At 39.7% G+C, this 19,797-nt stretch overlaps 4 protein-coding genes across 4 annotated transcripts in view; all 4 read right to left on the bottom strand.

Annotated features, from left to right (window-relative positions):
* Positions 1 to 7,517, bottom strand: part of LOC131335346 (stromal cell-derived factor 2-like protein) — a 64,889-nt gene extending 57,372 nt beyond the window's left edge. The window contains exon 1 of the mRNA XM_058370669.1: positions 7,513 to 7,517. The gene's annotated coding sequence lies outside the window, so the exon portion shown is untranslated. The remainder of the gene's footprint in view (positions 1 to 7,512) is intronic.
* Positions 3,865 to 7,155, bottom strand: LOC131335342 (CBL-interacting serine/threonine-protein kinase 5-like). The gene is made up of 2 exons (XM_058370663.1): positions 6,385 to 7,155; positions 3,865 to 5,287 (listed from the first exon to the last, which is right to left on the bottom strand). The coding sequence occupies exons 1-2, from the start codon at positions 6,892 to 6,894 to the stop codon at positions 4,403 to 4,405; spliced, it is 1,395 nt and encodes a 464-aa protein (XP_058226646.1). The 5' UTR covers positions 6,895 to 7,155; the 3' UTR covers positions 3,865 to 4,402.
* A 3,420-nt stretch (positions 7,518 to 10,937) lies between the features above and the next one.
* Positions 10,938 to 16,412, bottom strand: LOC131335337 (dehydrogenase/reductase SDR family member FEY-like). Its single transcript, XM_058370652.1, has 2 exons — positions 16,391 to 16,412; positions 10,938 to 12,245 (listed from the first exon to the last, which is right to left on the bottom strand). Exon 2 carries the CDS (start codon positions 12,231 to 12,233, stop codon positions 11,121 to 11,123), a length of 1,113 nt encoding a protein of 370 aa, XP_058226635.1. The 5' UTR covers positions 12,234 to 12,245; positions 16,391 to 16,412; the 3' UTR covers positions 10,938 to 11,120.
* Positions 15,064 to 18,755, bottom strand: LOC131335338 (dehydrogenase/reductase SDR family member FEY-like). Its single transcript, XM_058370653.1, has 2 exons — positions 18,663 to 18,755; positions 15,064 to 16,412 (listed from the first exon to the last, which is right to left on the bottom strand). The coding sequence occupies exon 2, from the start codon at positions 16,340 to 16,342 to the stop codon at positions 15,233 to 15,235; it is 1,110 nt and encodes a 369-aa protein (XP_058226636.1). The 5' UTR covers positions 16,343 to 16,412; positions 18,663 to 18,755; the 3' UTR covers positions 15,064 to 15,232.
* Positions 18,756 to 19,797: the final 1,042 nt, after the last annotated feature.

Raw genomic sequence — 19,797 nt, 5'->3', positions numbered from 1 at the left:
TTCAAAAAAATAATACAAAAAGAAAACGTAAAAATTAAGGAATACATCAACAAAGTGTCACGATTCATGAACAAGTGGCATAACCTTTTTTTATATACATCAGCAGAATCATGGGAGTTAGAGAGTTAATAGATTAGTCAATAGAAGGTCCAAAAATTATATATAATCCTGAACCTCAAACGCACTCTCAATGGGCCTCGAACCACAGCCTCCACCGGGGAAGCCTATGCCGTACACCAACTGAGACTTAACAAGAGGACTTAATTGAAGTCTTGATTCACGAAGAAGACATTTGATACCCCAGTAGGCCCCCAATCATATCGGAATCAGTACGTGGCACTAAAATGGTCTTCATTTCACGAGAAATTTTTTTTGTTGCAAATTGGGTAGCACGTGGTACTCGTGCAGCACATTCGAGCCATCTAAACAATGCAATTGACGGTTTAGTTTGAAACGCTCTTTGCTTTTTCTTTTTCCATTTTTTAAATCCGTTTGGTGCCTTTGAATCCGAGCTGTCGATTGCATTGTTGGATGGCTCGGATATGTTGCACAGGTACCACATCAGCAGTACCCTGTTTCACACCCAACCGGCCAACCCCAATAAAAAGTTGTTCATAGGTCTCAATCCAGTTCCGAGGGCCCTGTAGTGCACCCCTTGCTACAACCTTGTTTACGCTAGCCGTCCATTTCAACAATCAATGGTATGGATTTTAAAAAAGTGACTGGTTCGTAGGCCGACACTGACTGATTTGCCTTACAAATTTTGAAAAAGCTCTTACCGAATATCACATTGAGATAATTTCTAACAGCAATCCAAAAAAAAAAAAGTTTTAAGAAAGATTAGTGGTTCTATCATTTTTGCGGGACCCCGTAATGGCCCCGCAAAAAATTTGTGTAGGATCAGTTCCTACTTTTTCTGCGCAGCTCAAAAACAATTAAAATCAGCAACATGTTATTCGGACAATAATGGCGACCTAAACGAATCAACAGATTATTCCTCATGTAAAATGAAATTTATATTTCATTTAACAATTTGAATCGTACATTTTGTATGTCTCGATATTTGGTAGTTCATCATCTATGCATAAAATAACATTGATGGGATATCGGTATTCATACAGACGAACTCAATTTTTGCTATACGACACTCACTCGCATTCCTCCCTCTCATGAATTTCGGGAGTATATATGAGATATTTTTGTAAGACTTTTTTTTCACGCTCTAGATCATTCAATCCTTCGCTTACACTCAAACACGTGCATTAGGTTTTGGCAGCAATGGACGGTAAGTATTTGATTGTCCAACCATAAATGTAATTCGTCCAAAAATTTTAATATGGTTTTTATACCAAAATCTTCAAAATAAATTAATCGAATTTCAAATAAAATCAAGGTTTTTTTTTATTATACGCGAGATAGGGGATGACTGTGATGATATTGAAGTATCTTGGTGAGAGTCGGCCAAATTTTGCTCTGAGGAATTTGCCCATTGTATTCGGTAGAGTTGTTTAAGACTTTAAGTTAATCGGATAGGAATAACATCTAATCAGAGCACATTTATTATAAAAAATAAAATAAATAAAATAAAAAATGAGCTCCCCAAGTTATAATCTAGTGTGTCAAACTCAAAATTTTTTTGTGCAAGAGCAAGAAATATATTACCATCAGCGAAATTACAATCCACTGTGTACAACAAATACATGATAATTAAACGACCTAATGCACACTAGAGAGCAAAAAAAAAAAAAAATACGACCACAAAATATCTTCTCTATCAAAATAGAACAAGATGATAAAACCAGAGGTTGAACTGATCATTTTGTTTTCATGTAAATTTACTCTGATGAGATGTTATTCGATATTCTATCGACTTGACTTTTTACATGACTTCAGAACTCAACGAGCTCTATAACGTGAGCGAACTCGATCATATGCACAGAACTCATCGAGCTCTATAACTCTGATGAGATGTTATCATCAAAACGGACGCGGAATAGTACTCCAAAACGGTAGAGAAGCCGCTAACGCTTCTAACCACACAGACAATCTGTGCATAGATTTTGTTTTGAGGCTCACTACGGATCCCACATAAATGATCCAAATCGTTCATTAAATGTAAAACATTTTTTCAAGATTTCCGTCAAAAATTAGCTCAATCTAATACATGTAGGTGCTCGATCCAATCATCTAAATTATCATTCAGATTTTGGGATAATGAAAAGTTATATGATTAGATTGAGCATCTATAGGTATCGGATTGGGCTGATTTTTTGGCGGAAACCCTTAAAAAAATATTTTACATTTAATGAACAGCTTGAATCGTTTGTGTGGAAACTGTAGTGAGTTCCACAATAAAATCTATGCACTGTGGACAGACTTATTGATATTACTTCCTGTCTAGACATGCACCTTTTATGGTTGGTTGGACTGGTAGTTGCTATTTTGGTCCTGTATTACGGCTGAGTTTTTTTAAATAACCGGATGTTTGGGCCAATTTTCGTGCACTTCGACTAATTTCGGAGTTTTAAAGATAACGATCGAGCATAACTCTAATGGTCCCAAGGTTGGCTTCGGTGAGAATGAAACTTGTGATCTCGAAAAAACATTTATTGCTTTCTCACATCCACTTAAATCAAACCCTTCGGATTTACAGCTGGTATTAGTTAATTTTTTCATTATAAAAAGCTAATTGACAGACACGTAGCACCACCACTTTAATTGTTTTTTGGTTCCTCTCTTTTTCAACAAAGCGGCAAGTTTGAAGGCTAATAATCAGGGCCGGCCCAATCCCGAGGACATGCACCCGCTAAATGTTGACTGCTGAGCTTTCCAGTAGGGGCCACATATTGTGGTGCAACCACCTCCGTTACCCAGTTCACACCCGTATGCTGCCACAACTACCACACAAGTTCGATAAAGATGTGTAACCAAAACTATAAAGCCATGTTCGATTTGAATTTTAAGGAAATTTTTTTAGAGTAATAAGTAAAGAAAGATAGATAGAACATATGTATTAAAGACCGTACGCAGGAATATTCAATACCCCAAAATGAACATGGCCTTGAATATTAATACCCTTTTATTAAAATTATGAATTGTTTGGTACTTCCTTCGTCCCGATTTGTTTGTCTCTTTTCCCTATTTGAGACCTTCGACCAAATTGTCTATATGTTTCAATTTATAATAATTTTTATATACAATACAGATCTTATTTGATAGATTTCAATTAGCTATATAATACTCCCTCCGTCCCAAATTGAATGTCAATTTTTGATATCCGTGCCAATTTCAATTCCTTATATCTTTCAATCTGGATCTCAAAAAATATGCAATATGGATCTTGTTTGATAGTTCTCAATTAAATCTATTATACAAAATTTTCAAACTCATGAAAAACATTATAAATTAAAAGATATAAGGGACGAAAAATGACACGAGTTTCAAAAATTGTCATCCATTTTGGGACGGAGGAAGTATAATATTTTTGAAATTATATAAACCATTATAAATTGTGAGAAATAAACAATTTTTTGAAGGACACGTATGTCGAAAATGGGCAAACAAATTGGAATGAGAGAGTAAAGATTTTGAGGGAAGTTTTGGGGGATAACAAGTGGAGAGAGAGAAAGATAAAGAAATGAGAGTATAAGTGCAAATAAAACTTATTGACAACGAATATGTTTGGATACATGAAAACATTCTAGAAAAGTGTGAATCATTTTCCTTTCCTTGACACGTATCATGGAATGTTTTCATGTACCCTACCATCCCTCGATTGAAAGCCATGCAAAAACCCAAGTGAACAAAGAAGCACAAAGTAGGATAAAAAAAAACAAAAAACAAAGAAGCACAAAGCTAGATCCATTCACAAATTATAACTATATACATATAAGCAGCACAAAGATCCATTCGCAAAACATCCTCTCCATAGACACCCTTTTATGAACTCAATTACTCCTACCACACTATTTACACACACACTATTAGGACATAAGAACACTATGCCCCTAAATACCCTACTTGAAGTGACTTGTTTTTGCCTCTATTTACATAAAACAGTTAGCATTTCACGGTGCTTACCTAAGGCAAGATTTTGGAGTGTCAAGGGTTAAAAAAAACCACCCCGTAACGATCATAACATCAAAAGTAGATTAACGATATTTTTGGAGTTTCGGACGAAAAATCGTTCTGTGATTCCGAAACACCAATGTGGCACGTTCACGCGTGCCTAAACAGGGCAAGAAAACAAACACAAACCGAACCAAAAGCGGTCAGCTCAACTCCTCATCCCGTTCTTAGTTTGCTGAGTTGGTGCTCCGTCGATATTAATTTTCGGTTAGGGTACAAGCCTTTGAGCTATATGGGTGGCCGAAGTATAGTACAAGCAAACAAAGCATAACCGTTATTCTTGACAGTTGTTAGGACTACTATCTTCACCTTGCCAACTCCACACAATGTCTTGGAGCGCAGGCCTAACATCCTCCTCACAAAACTTCCGGTACTCCAGCGTGTCCCCAGCCGACTTCGAAAACTCCACCACAGCCACCTCCGGGGCCACCTCGAAAACCTCGGCCGTCACCGCCAACTTCCCCTTCCTTCCCTCCGCATTCCCCTGCATCTTCACCACAAACTCCTTCTCACCCACAATCTTGAAACCCAACTTCTTCGCCAACGCCCCGATCTTCGCCATTATGGCCGAGGCTGAGCTCTTGGAAGTGAACATCGTCCCCGACCTCTTCTCCCTCTCGAAGAGGTTCGACAAATCAAATCCCGAAGACATTGACGATATGAACTCGAACGCATTGTAAAACGGAGGCGACGATTTCGACCTCACCATTTCAATTTCTCCAATCCCGCCTTCGAACTTCATGTCATTGGAAAGCTCGAAAGACGAGTCTTGAATTGTAAACGCGATGGGGCGGGTGAACCCCTTCTTGAACCAGGGGACACGCATTATGGCTTCTATTGAGATCCTTTTTTCAGGGTCAGCGACCAGGATTTTCGAAATCAAGCGCTTGGACTCGGAGGAGAACCACGGGGGGAACTCGAACTCGGCCTTGAAGACTTTTCGGTACATGTTCATCAAGTTCTCGTCCTGGAATGGAAGGAATCCGGCTAGCAGAGCGTAGAGGATCACTCCACACGACCATATGTCGGCTTTGGCGCCGTCGTAGCCTTTCTTTCGCAAAACCTCTGGTGCGACGTAGGCAGGAGTTCCGCACTGGGTGTGGAGTAACCCGTCGTTTCTCAGCTGTTCCGGTAGCGACGAAAGCCCGAAATCTGAAACCTTCACATTCGTTCAAACTTTCTTCATTAGTCTCTAGTTAATATGAATTCAATAACCCTCCAAAAGGGGACCATATGGAGATAAGAATGAAAAGATACTTCGTTCTGTGCGGAAATACTGCATAATCACATCAATAATACTACTACGTACCCAGAAAAAATTGCCCAAAAAATGCCTAAAGTTCAAAACGTACAAATGTAGCAAATAAATGGTATTCAATTATTCTACAATCACAAACTCACTCACATTCATATTGGGCCCACATACACTACATCTCGAGTGTGTGCAGGCCCCCATCAAAAGATGTGGGTATGTGTATAAGTATTTGTGGTTGAATATTAATTGCAATGGTATTAGAGCATCTCCAGCAGTTACTCGTACCTAAAATTTGAGTAAGAGTTTCATTGCAGGCAAATCCAAATCTATGGACAGTTTTGAGTAAAGCCTTCTCCGTTTTGCTAAGGTTATTATTTTTTAAGTACTTATTTTTCGCTTAACGAGATATATTATTCTTTCATAGTAGATTATCTTTAATTCAAAAATAAGTACTTATTTTAGTTAGTGAAACGGGGACATGATTGTAAATTTGGAAAGGAACAAATAGCCTAACATAATAAGTATAAATATTCTTTTATTCGAACAAAATTTTGAGTAAAACAATTTGGTAAAAATTTAATTCAAGGGGTGGTGTGGATTTTAGGAGGGTTTTACCCAAATCTTGGGTTTTGAGTGAAAATAAATAAATAAATAAAGGTTTGGAGATCCTCTCACAATTTATTTACCAACCCAGTAAAGATTGCCCAAATTCCAAACTATTTACTAGTACATCAAATTCATCGACACGACAATAACTATTCAGAACTTCTGGGTATGTTTCTGCAGAGTCTTTCTGTCTTTGTGAATGTGCAGTATTTCAATTGTTCTCGTAAAAAAGAAGTACATAGCATATAACAGAATGGCGGGATCGGCCGCTTGGCACCGCTTCACGGTAGAGATGCTGCTCGACCGCATCCCTTGTCCCACACTAGCCGGATACCATACATAACGACCATTATTTAAAACCACGACACACAGGGGAAAAAAAGGGAAAAAAATACCTTAAGATTTTCATGTTCGTCCAAAAGGAGGTTTTCAGGCTTGAGATCGCGGTGCGAAACACCGCGGCTGTGGCAGAAATCAACGGCCGATATCAGCTGCTGGAAATACTTCCTCGCCAAATCCTCCTTCAGCCTCCCCTTGGCCACTTTCGCGAACAGCTCCCCTCCCTTGACGTACTCCATCACGAAGTACACCCTCTGCTTCGTCGCCATCACTTCCTTCAACTCGACGACGTTCGGGTGCCTCACGAGCCGCATCACGGAGATCTCCCGCTTGATCTGGTCCATCAAGCCTTCCTTCCTGACCTGGTCCGTGCTGACGGCTTTGACGGCGACGCTCTCGGACGTGACGAGGTTCTTAGCGTGGTAGACCTTGGCGAAGGTGCCTTGGCCTAGTAGACGGCCCATCTCGTACTTTCCGAAGAGGACGTTTCGGGGTCCGGTGGCGGCGTGGTGGTGGTTGGGGTTGGGGGGTTTTTCCTGGGATTGGTCGGATTTTTGATTGGCCATTTGGAGGGGAAGGCGGTTGATTAGTTAACGTGCGTATAAGTTAGCTTGAACACTTGAATTTTTGGAAAAAAATGGTGGGATTGAGGAAGAAAGATGGGAGGTGAATTGGTGAGGATGGTTTTGAGAGGATTCAGTTCATGGTGGCGTTCGATGAGTACGAGAGTGGTTGTTGAATTCGGGGGAGGAAATTTGAGAGAGAGAGAGAGAGAGAGAGGACAGAGTGTACTGAATGGCATGCAGTAATTGGAGGACGTGTTATTGGGAACGGTCAACGGGCCAGGGACAGAGAAATAATATGATGGGAAATACTACTCTCTTCCGGTTTCTAAATAAATGTCCGGACGGATAAATTTAAATTTTAAAAAAAAAACCACTTTTTTGTTATAAATTTTAAAAAAATTCACAATGTAATAGAATTAATTGATATTTATTGATTTGTAAAAAAATTTATTCTTTTTAAAAAAAATGTATTTTTAAAAAGTCTAAATTTTCCCACCAGATATTTATTCTGAGACGGTGGGTACGTACTATTTAGAGACGGAAGTACTATCCTGGGCTTGGCCAATTGTTTTGAGACGCTTTGGCGTCCGGGGATCTAGGGGCGCTAAGTCTAGGTGCCCCCCTGATAGGCATTTGTCACCAAACTGGTCATTAAAAATTAGTAGTAAATGGATTGGTCACCGGTTACTCATCAGACATAAGTGATTAAATTAGTACCTGTATAGGGCTATTATCGATGTCTGATACCAATGTCTGATCGGCTTAATTTTGATCATGGTAATTAATGTTTTGGCTCGCATTTTCATTTTTATTTTTATTTTTTTGGCTCAAACAATGGGTCTTTTGGCAGAAACAACAATTTATTGTGCCTTGAGAAACAGCAGCGCCCCCGTTCGGTTCTCCATGTTTGATCGTGAATCCCTCAAAGTTGGGAGAGTCTAAACGGATTGTGAACCCCGAAATTCTTTGAGCGGAGATTGGTAGTCTAATTCGGAGAATATCGACTATAATTGGTACAAAGGTTTTCTTTCTTTTCCATGGAAGCGGATTTCCTAGTCCGCATTAGTAACCCAGCTTAGCTCGAAAAATTATACTACTCCATCCATCTCAAATTGGATAACAATTTTTGATATTTGTGTCAATTTCAATTCCTTATATCTTTCGATATGAATCTCAAAAAATATGTAATATGGATCTTGTTTGATAGTTCTCGATTAGTTCTAATATACAAAGTTTTCAAACTCATAAAAATATTATAGATTAAAAGATATAAGTAATGAAAAATGGCACAAATTTCAAAAATTATCATCTTTTTTGGAACGGAAAGAGTACAGAACTCCAAACAGGCCAAGCCCACATCCCAACATGTCCTTCACACTTCATGGGTGCTCAAACCAGAAAATTACTTGGTGGCTCGGTGTTCTTCACCCAGACCTGTCAAATAACCGGATTCAATCCTAATCTGATTTGGAAAAATCCTATTTACACGACATAAGAGCACAAAATAATCCCTTGCTCGAACCTTTTGTTTGTTGGACTTGGGGATGCTGTAGGGCACTCCACGCCCTACAACGTGTAATACGGCCGATTTAATTGTCCATTTCGATAATAAATAGCTCGTATTTAGATTTGAATAATGGACGGTTCAAATCTAAATGAACTCAGATCAAATCTAAGCTATTTGTGCCAAATGATCGGCTGCGCTATACGCAGGGCCGTGTGTGCCCCACGACATCCCCAAATCCACTAACCCAAAAAATGATGGAATTGGGTCACCAGTCACCACTCAATAATATATCTGGGTCCCGAAGACCAACCCACGTACGTGGCCGCTTTGTAGGGCTAATCTTAAATGCACGCTAGTAGAGCCCATATTGGTCAATTTTGTTGGGAAAGCGATCTGCATTTTGGAATTTTTCGGCTACTTTTATTGCTTGTGAAACTAGTACAGTATGTCGGTCAGCGAGCTTGTAATCCAATTATATTTCCTCACATTTTTCTTGTGAAAGGAGAGGATTCGATTCTCGCCATGAACGAAAGTGCTTGGTGTGGTGGTTAATGTCCTTTGGGCTTATCCCACCCGTATGCCGTTTAGCGGTACCCATTTTCCATCCCTTTCAAAGTATGTTAGATATATATCGAGTGGGAAAAAAAAAAAAAAAAACTAGTAGTGCTATAGGTCTGAGGAAAGTCACAGGTGACACGATTCAACCGCTCCTTTGATTATTGCCTCTTTTTTTTTTTTTTTGAAACAAAGCCCATTTCATTAAAAGCCAAAATAGGCTAAAACAGCGAATCCATCTCAGAACAGAGAGAGGGAACCTACAACCAACCATCACCGCAGGATAAAAAACACACAGAGAACAGGTGACCCAGGAGCAGCGGTAAAACCGCAAAGCTAGCAACTAGACCTGTGCACAACTCATCGCCACAAAGGGTCAGGACACGAGGGGCCAGCCATCTAGCCACTAGCCGCCCCGGTAAGAAACAGGAACCCTATCAAAGATAAACAATACAAGCCGATGGAAACAGGAGCAATAAACAGACAAAAGATATAAGCACAACCACCGTGGATGGAATCCACAAAGCACGTCGGCCGCCTCCAACTAAGAGGAGCCCCTCAAAACCGACGATGGAGTAATCGATTGGATCTCGAAGCTGAAGGGACGGAGAGAACATCTCCAGCAAGCCTACGCTGGCACGACAGGCTCCGGGCACGGAGATCGAAGCAAGAATCCCGGGCAGGATCTCCGACCACCGGCCACACGACGCCGATAGATAGTTTGAATCTTGCACAAGTCCCGGACAATGTAGTTGGGACTTTGGTATCGACTAATCTTTTGGAACCAAACCGTCCACCAGGAGGCTCCAACTAAAGCCAAAACAAAGCTCCGTATGAAGTGCCCCAACAGAGTGGACAACATTTGAGAGATTTCGAACATAAGACTTTAAGAAAGAACAAACTCCTAAATCTCAAGTTCTGTCCGTGGGGCCAACCCCGATCACCTTCGTTAGCAACAAGTAGTTTGGGGGAGTCCATTTACCATGGGGATCCTCCATTTCAAAAACGAGAATATCTCTTCATGAGGAATTAAGAGTACGAGCTCAAACTTGAGCAACTTGATTCATCTATCAAGCCTAAGAAGAACTAACAACTTCCTAAAACTAGTATGAGAACAACTAGTAGCCGCTGAAGAACTCAAATATGACACTGAACTGGTCATTGCAGTATTGCTATGTACATATACAACAAAACAGCAATAACTGCATAATTTTCTGGGAATGGGAATTTGTCACAATTTGCAAAAGCAACTTCTTGGTGCACACACGTTATTATCAACTTTCAAGTCATCATCCGAAACCTAATGCAAGCCATTCCTACAGCATTCAAAAACACTAGGGCTATGTAGCACCGACATAGACACGACACTGACTCACAAATTTTTGGAAAGTTGGAGGACACGACACGTTGGGGATACATTATGAATAATATTAACGTATTCAACTATATGAGTACAAAAGGCTCTAATTCTGAATACATATATACCTTACATCTTATTTATCATCACATCATTCACAAAAGTATTCCAACAGAAAGAGTTTCATTTTATCTATATGTTTTTACACTCCATAGTCACAAAAAGAGGAAAGACTTTTCTAGGCTTTAACAAGAGTCTTAGGTCTTAACTACTTCATTTAACTCCTGACGTATTTTGCGAGTGTCCCGAGAGTGTCCTAATAGTGTCCGAAGCATTTCTTAGAGTGCCCCCGGAATGTTCACATCCAAAATGTTAAGAAAAAATAGGACATTTCAGATTTGAGTGTCGGACACGTGTCAGGAGAGTGTCGGTGTCCGAAAAGTGTATGATACCGGTATGTGGACTCCGGCGAAGTGTCCGTGCTACATAGCACTAGGGAGTTCGATTTTCTGTACCACTGTTTCAGTGCATATCCGGTTGTTGAATCATACGAGAATCTTCTCATCTCTTGAGATTCTCGCATGCCTAATGGCTAAAAATTTACCTGAACACTGGTACAAAGGATTTGAGGGGGAAAACAAGAATCTGCATTTGCATAATATGAGGAAAATGAAACTAGAACAAGCATAATATCGATCTAGTCCATTCCAGCAGACAAAAATTGAGCAATCAAAAGAGACGTGACATAGGAAGAAGAACACAATCAAAAACTTGCAAACATAGACTTCCACAACTAAATTTTGGCACCTATTTAAGGTGAGCTCCATACCGGCATTGAATTTCTTTCCCTTCAAGAAGGATCTCCAAACAATCACCAGAAAGGCCAACCATATCAAGTGTCTTTTCCCAAACTAAGCTAGAAACATCCAACCTCCGTGCTTCATTGGAAGGGTTCATCGGGCAACAAGAAGAGGAGATGTAAGCACAGGCAGGCCACTCATCGCACCTCAACTGTGCACAATACTTGGGAATCTCAGGATCAGTAGCAGCAAAGAGCGCGCTTCTTGATGCTTCTTCAGCGTTGAAAAGCACAGGCGAAAATAGACGATAACCAACTTCCTTAATAAATTTAGGAACATCCCTCTCAATATTTGTTCGGGCACATCCGGGTCCCACACAAATTATGCTAATCTCTGATTCAGAAGGGAGGCGCTTATGGAGAACGTTGCTAAACATGACTTGTGCTAGTTTACTGGTCGAGTATCCTGCTAAGCTCGAGAATTCTCTTTTCCTGGAAACAAAGTTCATGTCGTTTGGATCAACTGTACTTACGAAATGAATGACAGAGTTCACGTTGATGATTCTACTTGGAGCCCCTCTCTTGAGTGAGGGTAAGAGTAGTAGAGAGAGCAGTGCCGGTGCAAGATGGTTCACTTGCATATGAGTTTCATACCCGTCGTTTGAAAACTTTTGAGGCTCTCCCATGGAAAAGATCCCCGCGTTATTGATAAGGACATTAAGGGGTTTTCCAAGTGAATCCCATGTTTCTGAAAACCTCACGACGGATTCAAGAGAGAGGAGATTAAGCTCCATGACATCAATGTTTAAGGAATCCTTACTGGACGTTTCGTTCTGCCATGTTTGGATTAAAGAATGGGCCGCAGTGGGATTTCTCACTGCCATGACAACATTAGCCCCTGATTCAGCCAATTGCCTGGCTATTTCAAGCCCGATTCCACTGGTGGAACCGGTAACAATACAGGTAAGATCGTTCAATGGAGGCAGTGGCAGTGGATTCTTAAGATATCTTGCTTCAATCCTCTGAAAAAATAGCTCATAAATCACATGAGACCACCCTTGGAGCCATTCCATCCAACTTAATCCTTGTTTCGCTTGATCAGACGCCGAAGGAGAAGCCATTTAACTGTCTTGCTTACCCTGTTGCAGTGATGTCTGAGGTCCGACTCTCTGGAAATCACTGATCTGCCTTTCGAACGGTTTGACCAACTAGGGGTTGATTCTACATCATGTGAGAACCTTGTAATGTGTGTGTGTGGTCATACATGGTGCAAATTCTCATTCCGCATTCTCTAGAATACATCATAGATTAGTAGCAAGTCGATCGGGTAATTCTAATTACTGTGCAACCATCTCTCTCTCCAGCATCATCTTAAAGTCTCCATCCAATAAACTCTCTTCTAGGCTAGGACTGCCTAATTTTATTTAAGTTATCAAGCTGTAATTTCGTGCCATTCCTTCTGATTGGTTTTTTGAGTTGACGTGATCTAGTGAGTGTTATAGAATCTTAATACATGACCGATTCAATGTTTTTGGCTATTGACGCGTGGTGCCCTAACCTCCTTCATAATCGTACAAAATTTTTGCAATTACTGAATTTAGGAGTAAATAATCTCTCAATTGAAACTTTTCTGTTTACAACCCGCATAAGAAAAAAAAAAAAAAAAAAAGCTTTTCCTTTACAAGGAGTACTACATATTCAACACCTCTCAGACACCATCACATAATACCCTAATTCACTTCATGGTTACATGTTCATGTAAGCCCACAAAAACATATGCGTAAGCGTAACTATCTTCTTTATAAAATAAATTGATACACCAATACCCTAAAAAATATTCTAAATAATTTTCATTACAAGAAGTCTTAAGTTTTGGCATTTAGTCCCACTCATTTTGTCCCAAGCACCAACCCACGCGTCTGCTTTTGTAGGGCTTGCAATGATGCTAAACAAAAGGATAAGAATCCTTAAAAAAACATTGACTAGATATTTTTATGGACAAGGAGATCTTGTAGCGCGGGCTGCCTACAGTAGGGCGGCCGATCCGGCAACTGTCCATTTCAGCAATGGACGGCTCAGAATTTAATTCGAGCAACGGACGGCTCGAACTAAATCCAAGCTGTTAGCATCAAAATGAATGACTGAATTGGCCACCCTACAAACCTTTGTAGTGCGGGCAACTAATGTAAGAAAGTTTATGTGTTTATATATGGGCCTTACAAATACTGCACACTGATTGACTAAATGTGTGGATTCCACACTTAATGTACGAGAGTTTGTGTGTGAAAGTGTTTATTGCACCAGCAAAACTGATTGGGCAATTTTGTCGGGAAAGCGAACTGCTTGCTGGATTTTTTTTGGCTGACTTTGGTTGCTTGCCAAATTAGCACGTCTGGTTTTGAGAAAAGTTAGTGATACAATTCAAGTATTCAACCACTCCTCTGAACTATTGACTTTAATGGGTGTGAATCTTTTCTCTGAGTCCGCAGTGGAGTTCTTTTTTTGGTAATCCATGGTGTCCCAGGTCAGGTCAGTTTGTATGCTTACGCATAGGGGTTAGGTGACTCCAAGAATTTATTTATTTTGCTTATCGAGGGAGACTGAAGCATTTGCCTCGACTGATGTGACTTCAAAAGTTGTTGGTAAAGTGAATTGAAACTGAGATGTTAGAAGGGAACAAACCCCTAAATCTCAGGCCAAGTTCACTCGGCCAATCCCTATGGGTTAGCATGGTGGAGTCGGGACTTCGGTATCAATCTTTTTCAACACCAAGTTGTTTGGCGGAATTCATTTACCTTAGGGGTCTTCATTTGAAAGGAAAACAAGAGTATTGGTCAGACTTTTAATGAGCCGAATACGAGCTCAAACTCGAATTTTGATTTGTTTATCAACCCTAATAAGAACTAAGTAACTTACAGCTTCCTAAAACTCGTATGAGAACATCTACTGGCCACTGTAGCACTTAAAATGTTGACACTAAGTCGGTCATCGCAGTTTTGCTATAAACATAAAACACTGGCAAATACAGGTTTTCTTCAGATTCCTTTGGCCCACAACAAAACAGCAATAACTGTAAGGGGAATTTGTCACAATTTGCAAAAGCAACTTCTTCCTGCACACATGTTATTATGCTTGCCCAATTCAGACATGTATGTGGATAGAAGCAACTGAAAACGGTCTAGTTTAGGCAGAGTAGGAGTGTAGGACTAATTCAACCACAATATAACAAGGATTGTCTACAGAAGATGACAAGTAGTTTCAAGTCATCATCCAAAACTAATATAAGCCATTCTTACAGATAGCAGCAAAGTTGGGATTACATCTAAAACAGCTATTCAAAAACCTAAGAAGCACAGACACGTCTACCAGCCTCACGTATCCGTGTTTGACACGTGTCCAACACGGACACGCACAACTCTCTCCGGACAGATGTCTAACAAGACTAAATAGGTGTCTATTTTTCCTATATGTTCTCCTACCCGGCAGGTTGGGGATACTCTTGGAACATGTTAAAAACATATTTTAAAACTTGGCTAGAGTAAGAATTTCCATAGATGTTGAGTTCATAAACACTTATACGACTTTTGATTTGTATCTGCCTAATATTACTATGGAATATGTTTTTGATGTCTTATATGAACTATAAGATAAATCCATAATACAAGAATATACTGTTTATTCAACGTGTCCACCATGAATACGTGTCCTAATTTTAGAAGAAATCACGTATCTACATGTCCATGTCATGCTGCGTCGTTTCCATGTCGTATCCGTACTTCTTAGTCAAAACAAAAAGGGAGTTCGAATCGTTGTACCCTAAATTTCTCTGTACAGGAGTTCCAATACATTTCCTGGCCATTGGATCGCATTAGAATCTTCACGTCACTTGAGATTCCCAAGTGATCCAATGGCTGAAAATTCACCACATTTGCGGGGAAGCACAAGTGTATCTGGATTGTGTAATTTGAGAAATGTGCAACTAAAACAAGCATAATGTATCAGAAGGATCTAGTCCATTCTAGCAGACAACGATTAAGCAATTGAAAGAAATGCGTAACATTGGAGAAGAACCCAATCAAAAACATGCAAGTGCAGACTTCCGCACCTAAATTATTGGCACCTAATTAAGGTGGGCTCCATAGCGGCATTGTGTTTCTTTCCCTTCTAGAAGCATCTCCAAACAATCACCAGAAAGGCCAACCATATCAAGTGTCTTCTCCCAAACTAAGCTAGAAATATCCATCCTCTGTGCTTCTTTGGAAGGGTTCATTGGACGACAAGTGTAAGAGATGTAAGCGCAGGCAGGCCACTCATCCCACTTCAACTGTCCACAGTACTTGGGAATCTCGGGATCAGTAGCAGCAAAGAGTGTGCTTCTGGATGCTTCTTCAGCATTAAAGAGGACAAGCGGAATCAGCTGATAACCAACTTGCAGAATTTTAGGAAGATCCCTAGCAACATTTGTTTGGGCAGCTCCGGGTCCCACACAAATAATGCTAATCCCTGATTCAGAAGGGAGGCGCTTATGGAGAATGTTGCTAAACATGACTTGAGCTAGTTTACTGCTCGAGTATCCCACGAGGCTCGAGAATTTTCTTTTCCCGGAAACAAAGTTCATGTCGTTTGGATCAACATTACATACAAAATGCATGATAGAGTTGACGTTGATGATTCTACTTGGAGCCCCTCTTTTAAGTGAGGGTAAGAGTAGGAGTGAGAGCAATGCAGGAGCAAGATGGTTCACTTGCATATGAGTTTCATACCCGTCGTTTGAAAACTTTTGAGGCTCTCCAATGGAAAAGATCCCGGCGTTATTGATAAGGACATTTAGGGGTTTTCCCAGCAAATTCCATTTTTCAGAAAACCTCACGACGGATTCTAGAGAGAGGAGATTAAGCTCCATGACATCAATGTTCAAGGAATCCTTACTTGAGGTTTGGTTCTGCCATGTTTGGATTAAAGAATGGGCTGCAGTGGGGTTTCTTACTGCCATAACAACATGTGCCCCTGATTCAGCCAATTGTCTGGCTACTTCAAGCCCAATTCCACTGGTGGAACCGGTAACAATACAGGTAAGATTGTTCAATGGAGGTAGTGGCAGCGGAGTTTTAAGATGTCTTGCTTCAACCTTCTGAAAAAGGACTTCATAAATCACATTAGACCACCCTTGGAGCCATTCCATCCAACTTAATCCTTGTTTTGCTTGATCAGATGCCAAAGGAGAAGCCATTGAAGGTCTTGCTTATGCTGTTAGCCTGTTACAGTGATGTCTAAGGACCGACTCTCTGGAGATCACCGATCTGCCATTCAAACAGTTTGGTGAATGAGGGTTTGATTCTATATCATGTCAAAACCTTTCAATGTGTGTGGCCATACATAATACAAATTCCCATTCTGCATTCTCGATCATATCAATTGCAAGCCATAACTTGTAGTTCTGAGTCAATTCTGTGACATTCTAAAGCAGTAGCAAGTAATAGTTCAAAGTTCGGTTCTGCTAGAGTTAGACAGCATAAAGTTGCTTAGAGTTGGTGAGGTGGACCAATTAAAGTCAATCAGGTAATTTTTTACTGTGTACGCATCTCAACAGAATCCCAACAAAAAATTGACTATGTCAATCCACCAAATCTTCTAGCCCCCCCCCCCCCCAAAAAAAAAAAAAAAAAACCCACCCAATCCATATTCTATAGGATTTGGTTGCTCTCTCTCTCTCTCTCTCTCTCTCTCTGATTCTTTCCAGCATCAACTTAAAGTCTCCATCCAATAAATTCTCTTCTAGGCGAGGACTGCCTCATTTTATTTAATTATCAAGCTGTAATTTCCGGGCCATTCCTTTTGATTGGGTTTTTTAAGTCGACATCTAGAGACTGCAATGGATCCTTAGAATTTACATGATGTATTTTAGCAAATCCATTTTGGGCTTGTATAATTTTGTAAACCTAAGCAAGCATTGATCTAATTATGCTTCAAAGTTCTTATAATTAGTAATAATCCCTGATTCCCTACAAATGAATTTTTCTACACGTGCATGTGAATGTACGGTAATTTAAAAACATATTCTAGCACAGGCAAAGGGGATTGATCCTTCATTAATCCCCAAAGAACTGAGTTAGAATTCCTTGGAAGATTGTTTCAATGGGGTCTCAAAAGGGATCAGAGCCAAACAGGAATAAAATTGCATTCATTCAGGTATTAGGTCACAGGATGATAAGAAAAAAAGAGGTCCCAATTGAGAGAGAGAGATTAAATTTCTTTGGGGAAAGAATCATGAGAGGGAGTGCTAGTTTATGTTGCAGAATTGAATTGGTCCACCTCACTGATTCTAGCAACTCTAGCAGGCAGACGCTGGATTTTAATGACAGGGGAGCAAACATTGTAATTGTTTTTTGAACATATGAAAGACCGTATCAATCATGCCAATACAAAATCCAAATACAATATTGCGCATACAGACCTATTGTAAAACACAAATAATAGAAGCTAGTGTTACATTTGTATGCAAAAACCCTAACAAAAAAAACCTCAATGTTCCAATCAGAATTCAATTTTATGTTCAACACTCCTTCGTAATTTTAAATTTATTTGTAATAGAAATTGGATGGATGAACCTATATAAATTTAAACGTTCTGCAAAAATACTACCATACCTAAAAAGAAAACTTGAAACTTGGGTAGGGGGGTCCCCCGGGTTCATCCTACTCTAGACTTCTTTAACTCTAGCAAAACCGAATCCTCTAACACAAAGCCACCAAATCATGAATATCAAGTTCACATTCAGAGTTGTAATGAAACAGGAACATCAGAACTACTTGATAACAAACCGCTACCAATCACCATAATACACATTACCCTTTTCTTATTTCATTAAGGATTCTTCACTGCAGAAGAAGTACGAAGCAAAAATGGCATAAAACAATAAAATGTGACATTATTTTCTACGACTAGCAAAAAACATTGTAGACCATGACATAATGAGAAGTTCTTCGCCTATTTAGTGAACCAAAGTTTAAAATTTGAGGAAATACCCACAAAATCCAACTCCAGCCCTTGAATCAAACTCATACCAAATTCAAATTATTTTTTTTTTAACCCAAATCAAGGAGACCTAAATCTCATACCTAATTTGCAACGGCTAGTTTTTGCTTGCAGGTGGTGGTGGTGAGCGTAGGTGGAACAGATTTGAAGCTCCTGATTTCTCAACGGATCTGGGTCGGCATTGACTGAATTTTTTCTAAGCAAGATTTGACAAGAAAAAATGGGTTTGCCATTGTGGTGGATGATACCAGAGGGAGCTTGTAATCAATTTTCCTACTCAAACTTGAGTGTACGGATGTGAGTGACGGCTGGAGATGATCTTAGAACCAATCAAGTCAGATTACTTATCGAAGATATAAAAATAAAAAGAACCAATAAAAGGTACAGAAGCCAGCATTTTCGGATCTTTCATTGCGAATCTTGAGAAAACCCAGTGAATCTCATTGGGATATCGTTAATTTCCTATATTATTATATAACAATCTTGAACAACTAGAGAGAGAGAGAGAGAGAGACCTGTGAGGGATGGATGGAAAATACTCCGTAGTTGTTTCCGGAACCGAACTCAACTCGCCAGTGCTCAACGGGTGACTCTATTTACCTTCGTACACTAATCAGGAATCTGGGCCTACCTTTCTAATGGAAAGCCCACCATAACTATTGACTTTCAATCGGCCCTGCTAACATGTACAGTAGTATTCTTAATCGGTCCTGCCGATGTCCGTTTGTTTGACGGAGGATAATAGAGTGTATCAATAATTCTATATAAATTGAGATGTTAATACATATTTCACGTATATTTAAATATTTGTACACATTTTAATACATTTTTTTTTGAATATCAATACATTTTTTATCTATTATCTTCTGCTTTAGGAAAGATGTTTGAATTTTCCTAACTTAATAGTAATGCTATGACCAGAAACGTTTGTATACAAATTCGGAGACAGATATTCTTGCAAAGAAATATATTCCGATGCCTGATGTGTTTGAAACAGTTTGATGCCCGTGGATTTTGCACAGAATGGGGCTCACACCCATCAGACGGTTTTAAATACATTTGTGTCCGGATCTGTGCACGAAAATCTTATCGTTTTCGTCAACCCAAGGAGTGATTCTATTATTTTTATTTTTATTTTTTTGAACGGCAAGGAGTGATTCTAATTTTTTTCTTTTCGCACTCAGAGAAAAAAATGTTTCTATTTGAACTCGAGGAGTGATTCTATTTGAACCTGCAAAAATGTTTAACTCAGTCCCAACACATGCCCTGATCTGTAGGAAATTGTAAACCTATTTTTTTTCAACTCTCCCATCCATATCACACCCATTAACCACGGCCTTATTCTATGTCCGCCCACCTCCGCCATATCAAAACCTACCTGGGCTTCCCTCGGAATGAAACCGAGGTCACACACGAGTTACCTAGTCACCATTTACCCACAAAATAGCAAGAAACACGGAAAAAAAAAATTCAAAGAAAGCAATCCGGCATCGTATCACCAATCATTTTGATGGGCATGTCCAGCTCTGGCAACCTATTCATCATAAATCCACAGAACCAAACCAATAAAATGCAGTATTTCTTCTATCCTGAAAGGAATCAAATGCTACTGCTAATCGCCTGCGCATATCAATTCTGAGATCGCAGGAG

The sequence above is a fragment of the Rhododendron vialii genome, chromosome 8a (genome assembly GCF_030253575.1).
Source record: "Rhododendron vialii isolate Sample 1 chromosome 8a, ASM3025357v1".
Classification (NCBI taxonomy): Eukaryota; Viridiplantae; Streptophyta; class Magnoliopsida; order Ericales; family Ericaceae; genus Rhododendron; species Rhododendron vialii.
The sequence above is the reverse complement of the archived record's forward strand: the minus strand, read 5'-3'. Positions and strand labels throughout refer to the sequence as shown.

Bases quoted from the DNA above. Each gene is read 5' to 3' on its own strand.
- LOC131335342 (XM_058370663.1), bottom strand. From the start codon at position 6,894: ATGGCCAATCAAAAATCCGACCAATCCCAGGAAAAACCCCCCAACCCC. The intron at 5,288-6,384 runs GTATTTTTTTCC...ACGAATGTGAAG, and splicing joins ACGAACATGAAAATCTTAAG to GTTTCAGATTTCGGGCTTTC.
- LOC131335337 (XM_058370652.1), bottom strand. From the start codon at position 12,233: ATGGCTTCTCCTTCGGCGTCTGATCAAGCGAAACAAGGATTAAGTTGG.
- LOC131335338 (XM_058370653.1), bottom strand. From the start codon at position 16,342: ATGGCTTCTCCTTTGGCATCTGATCAAGCAAAACAAGGATTAAGTTGG.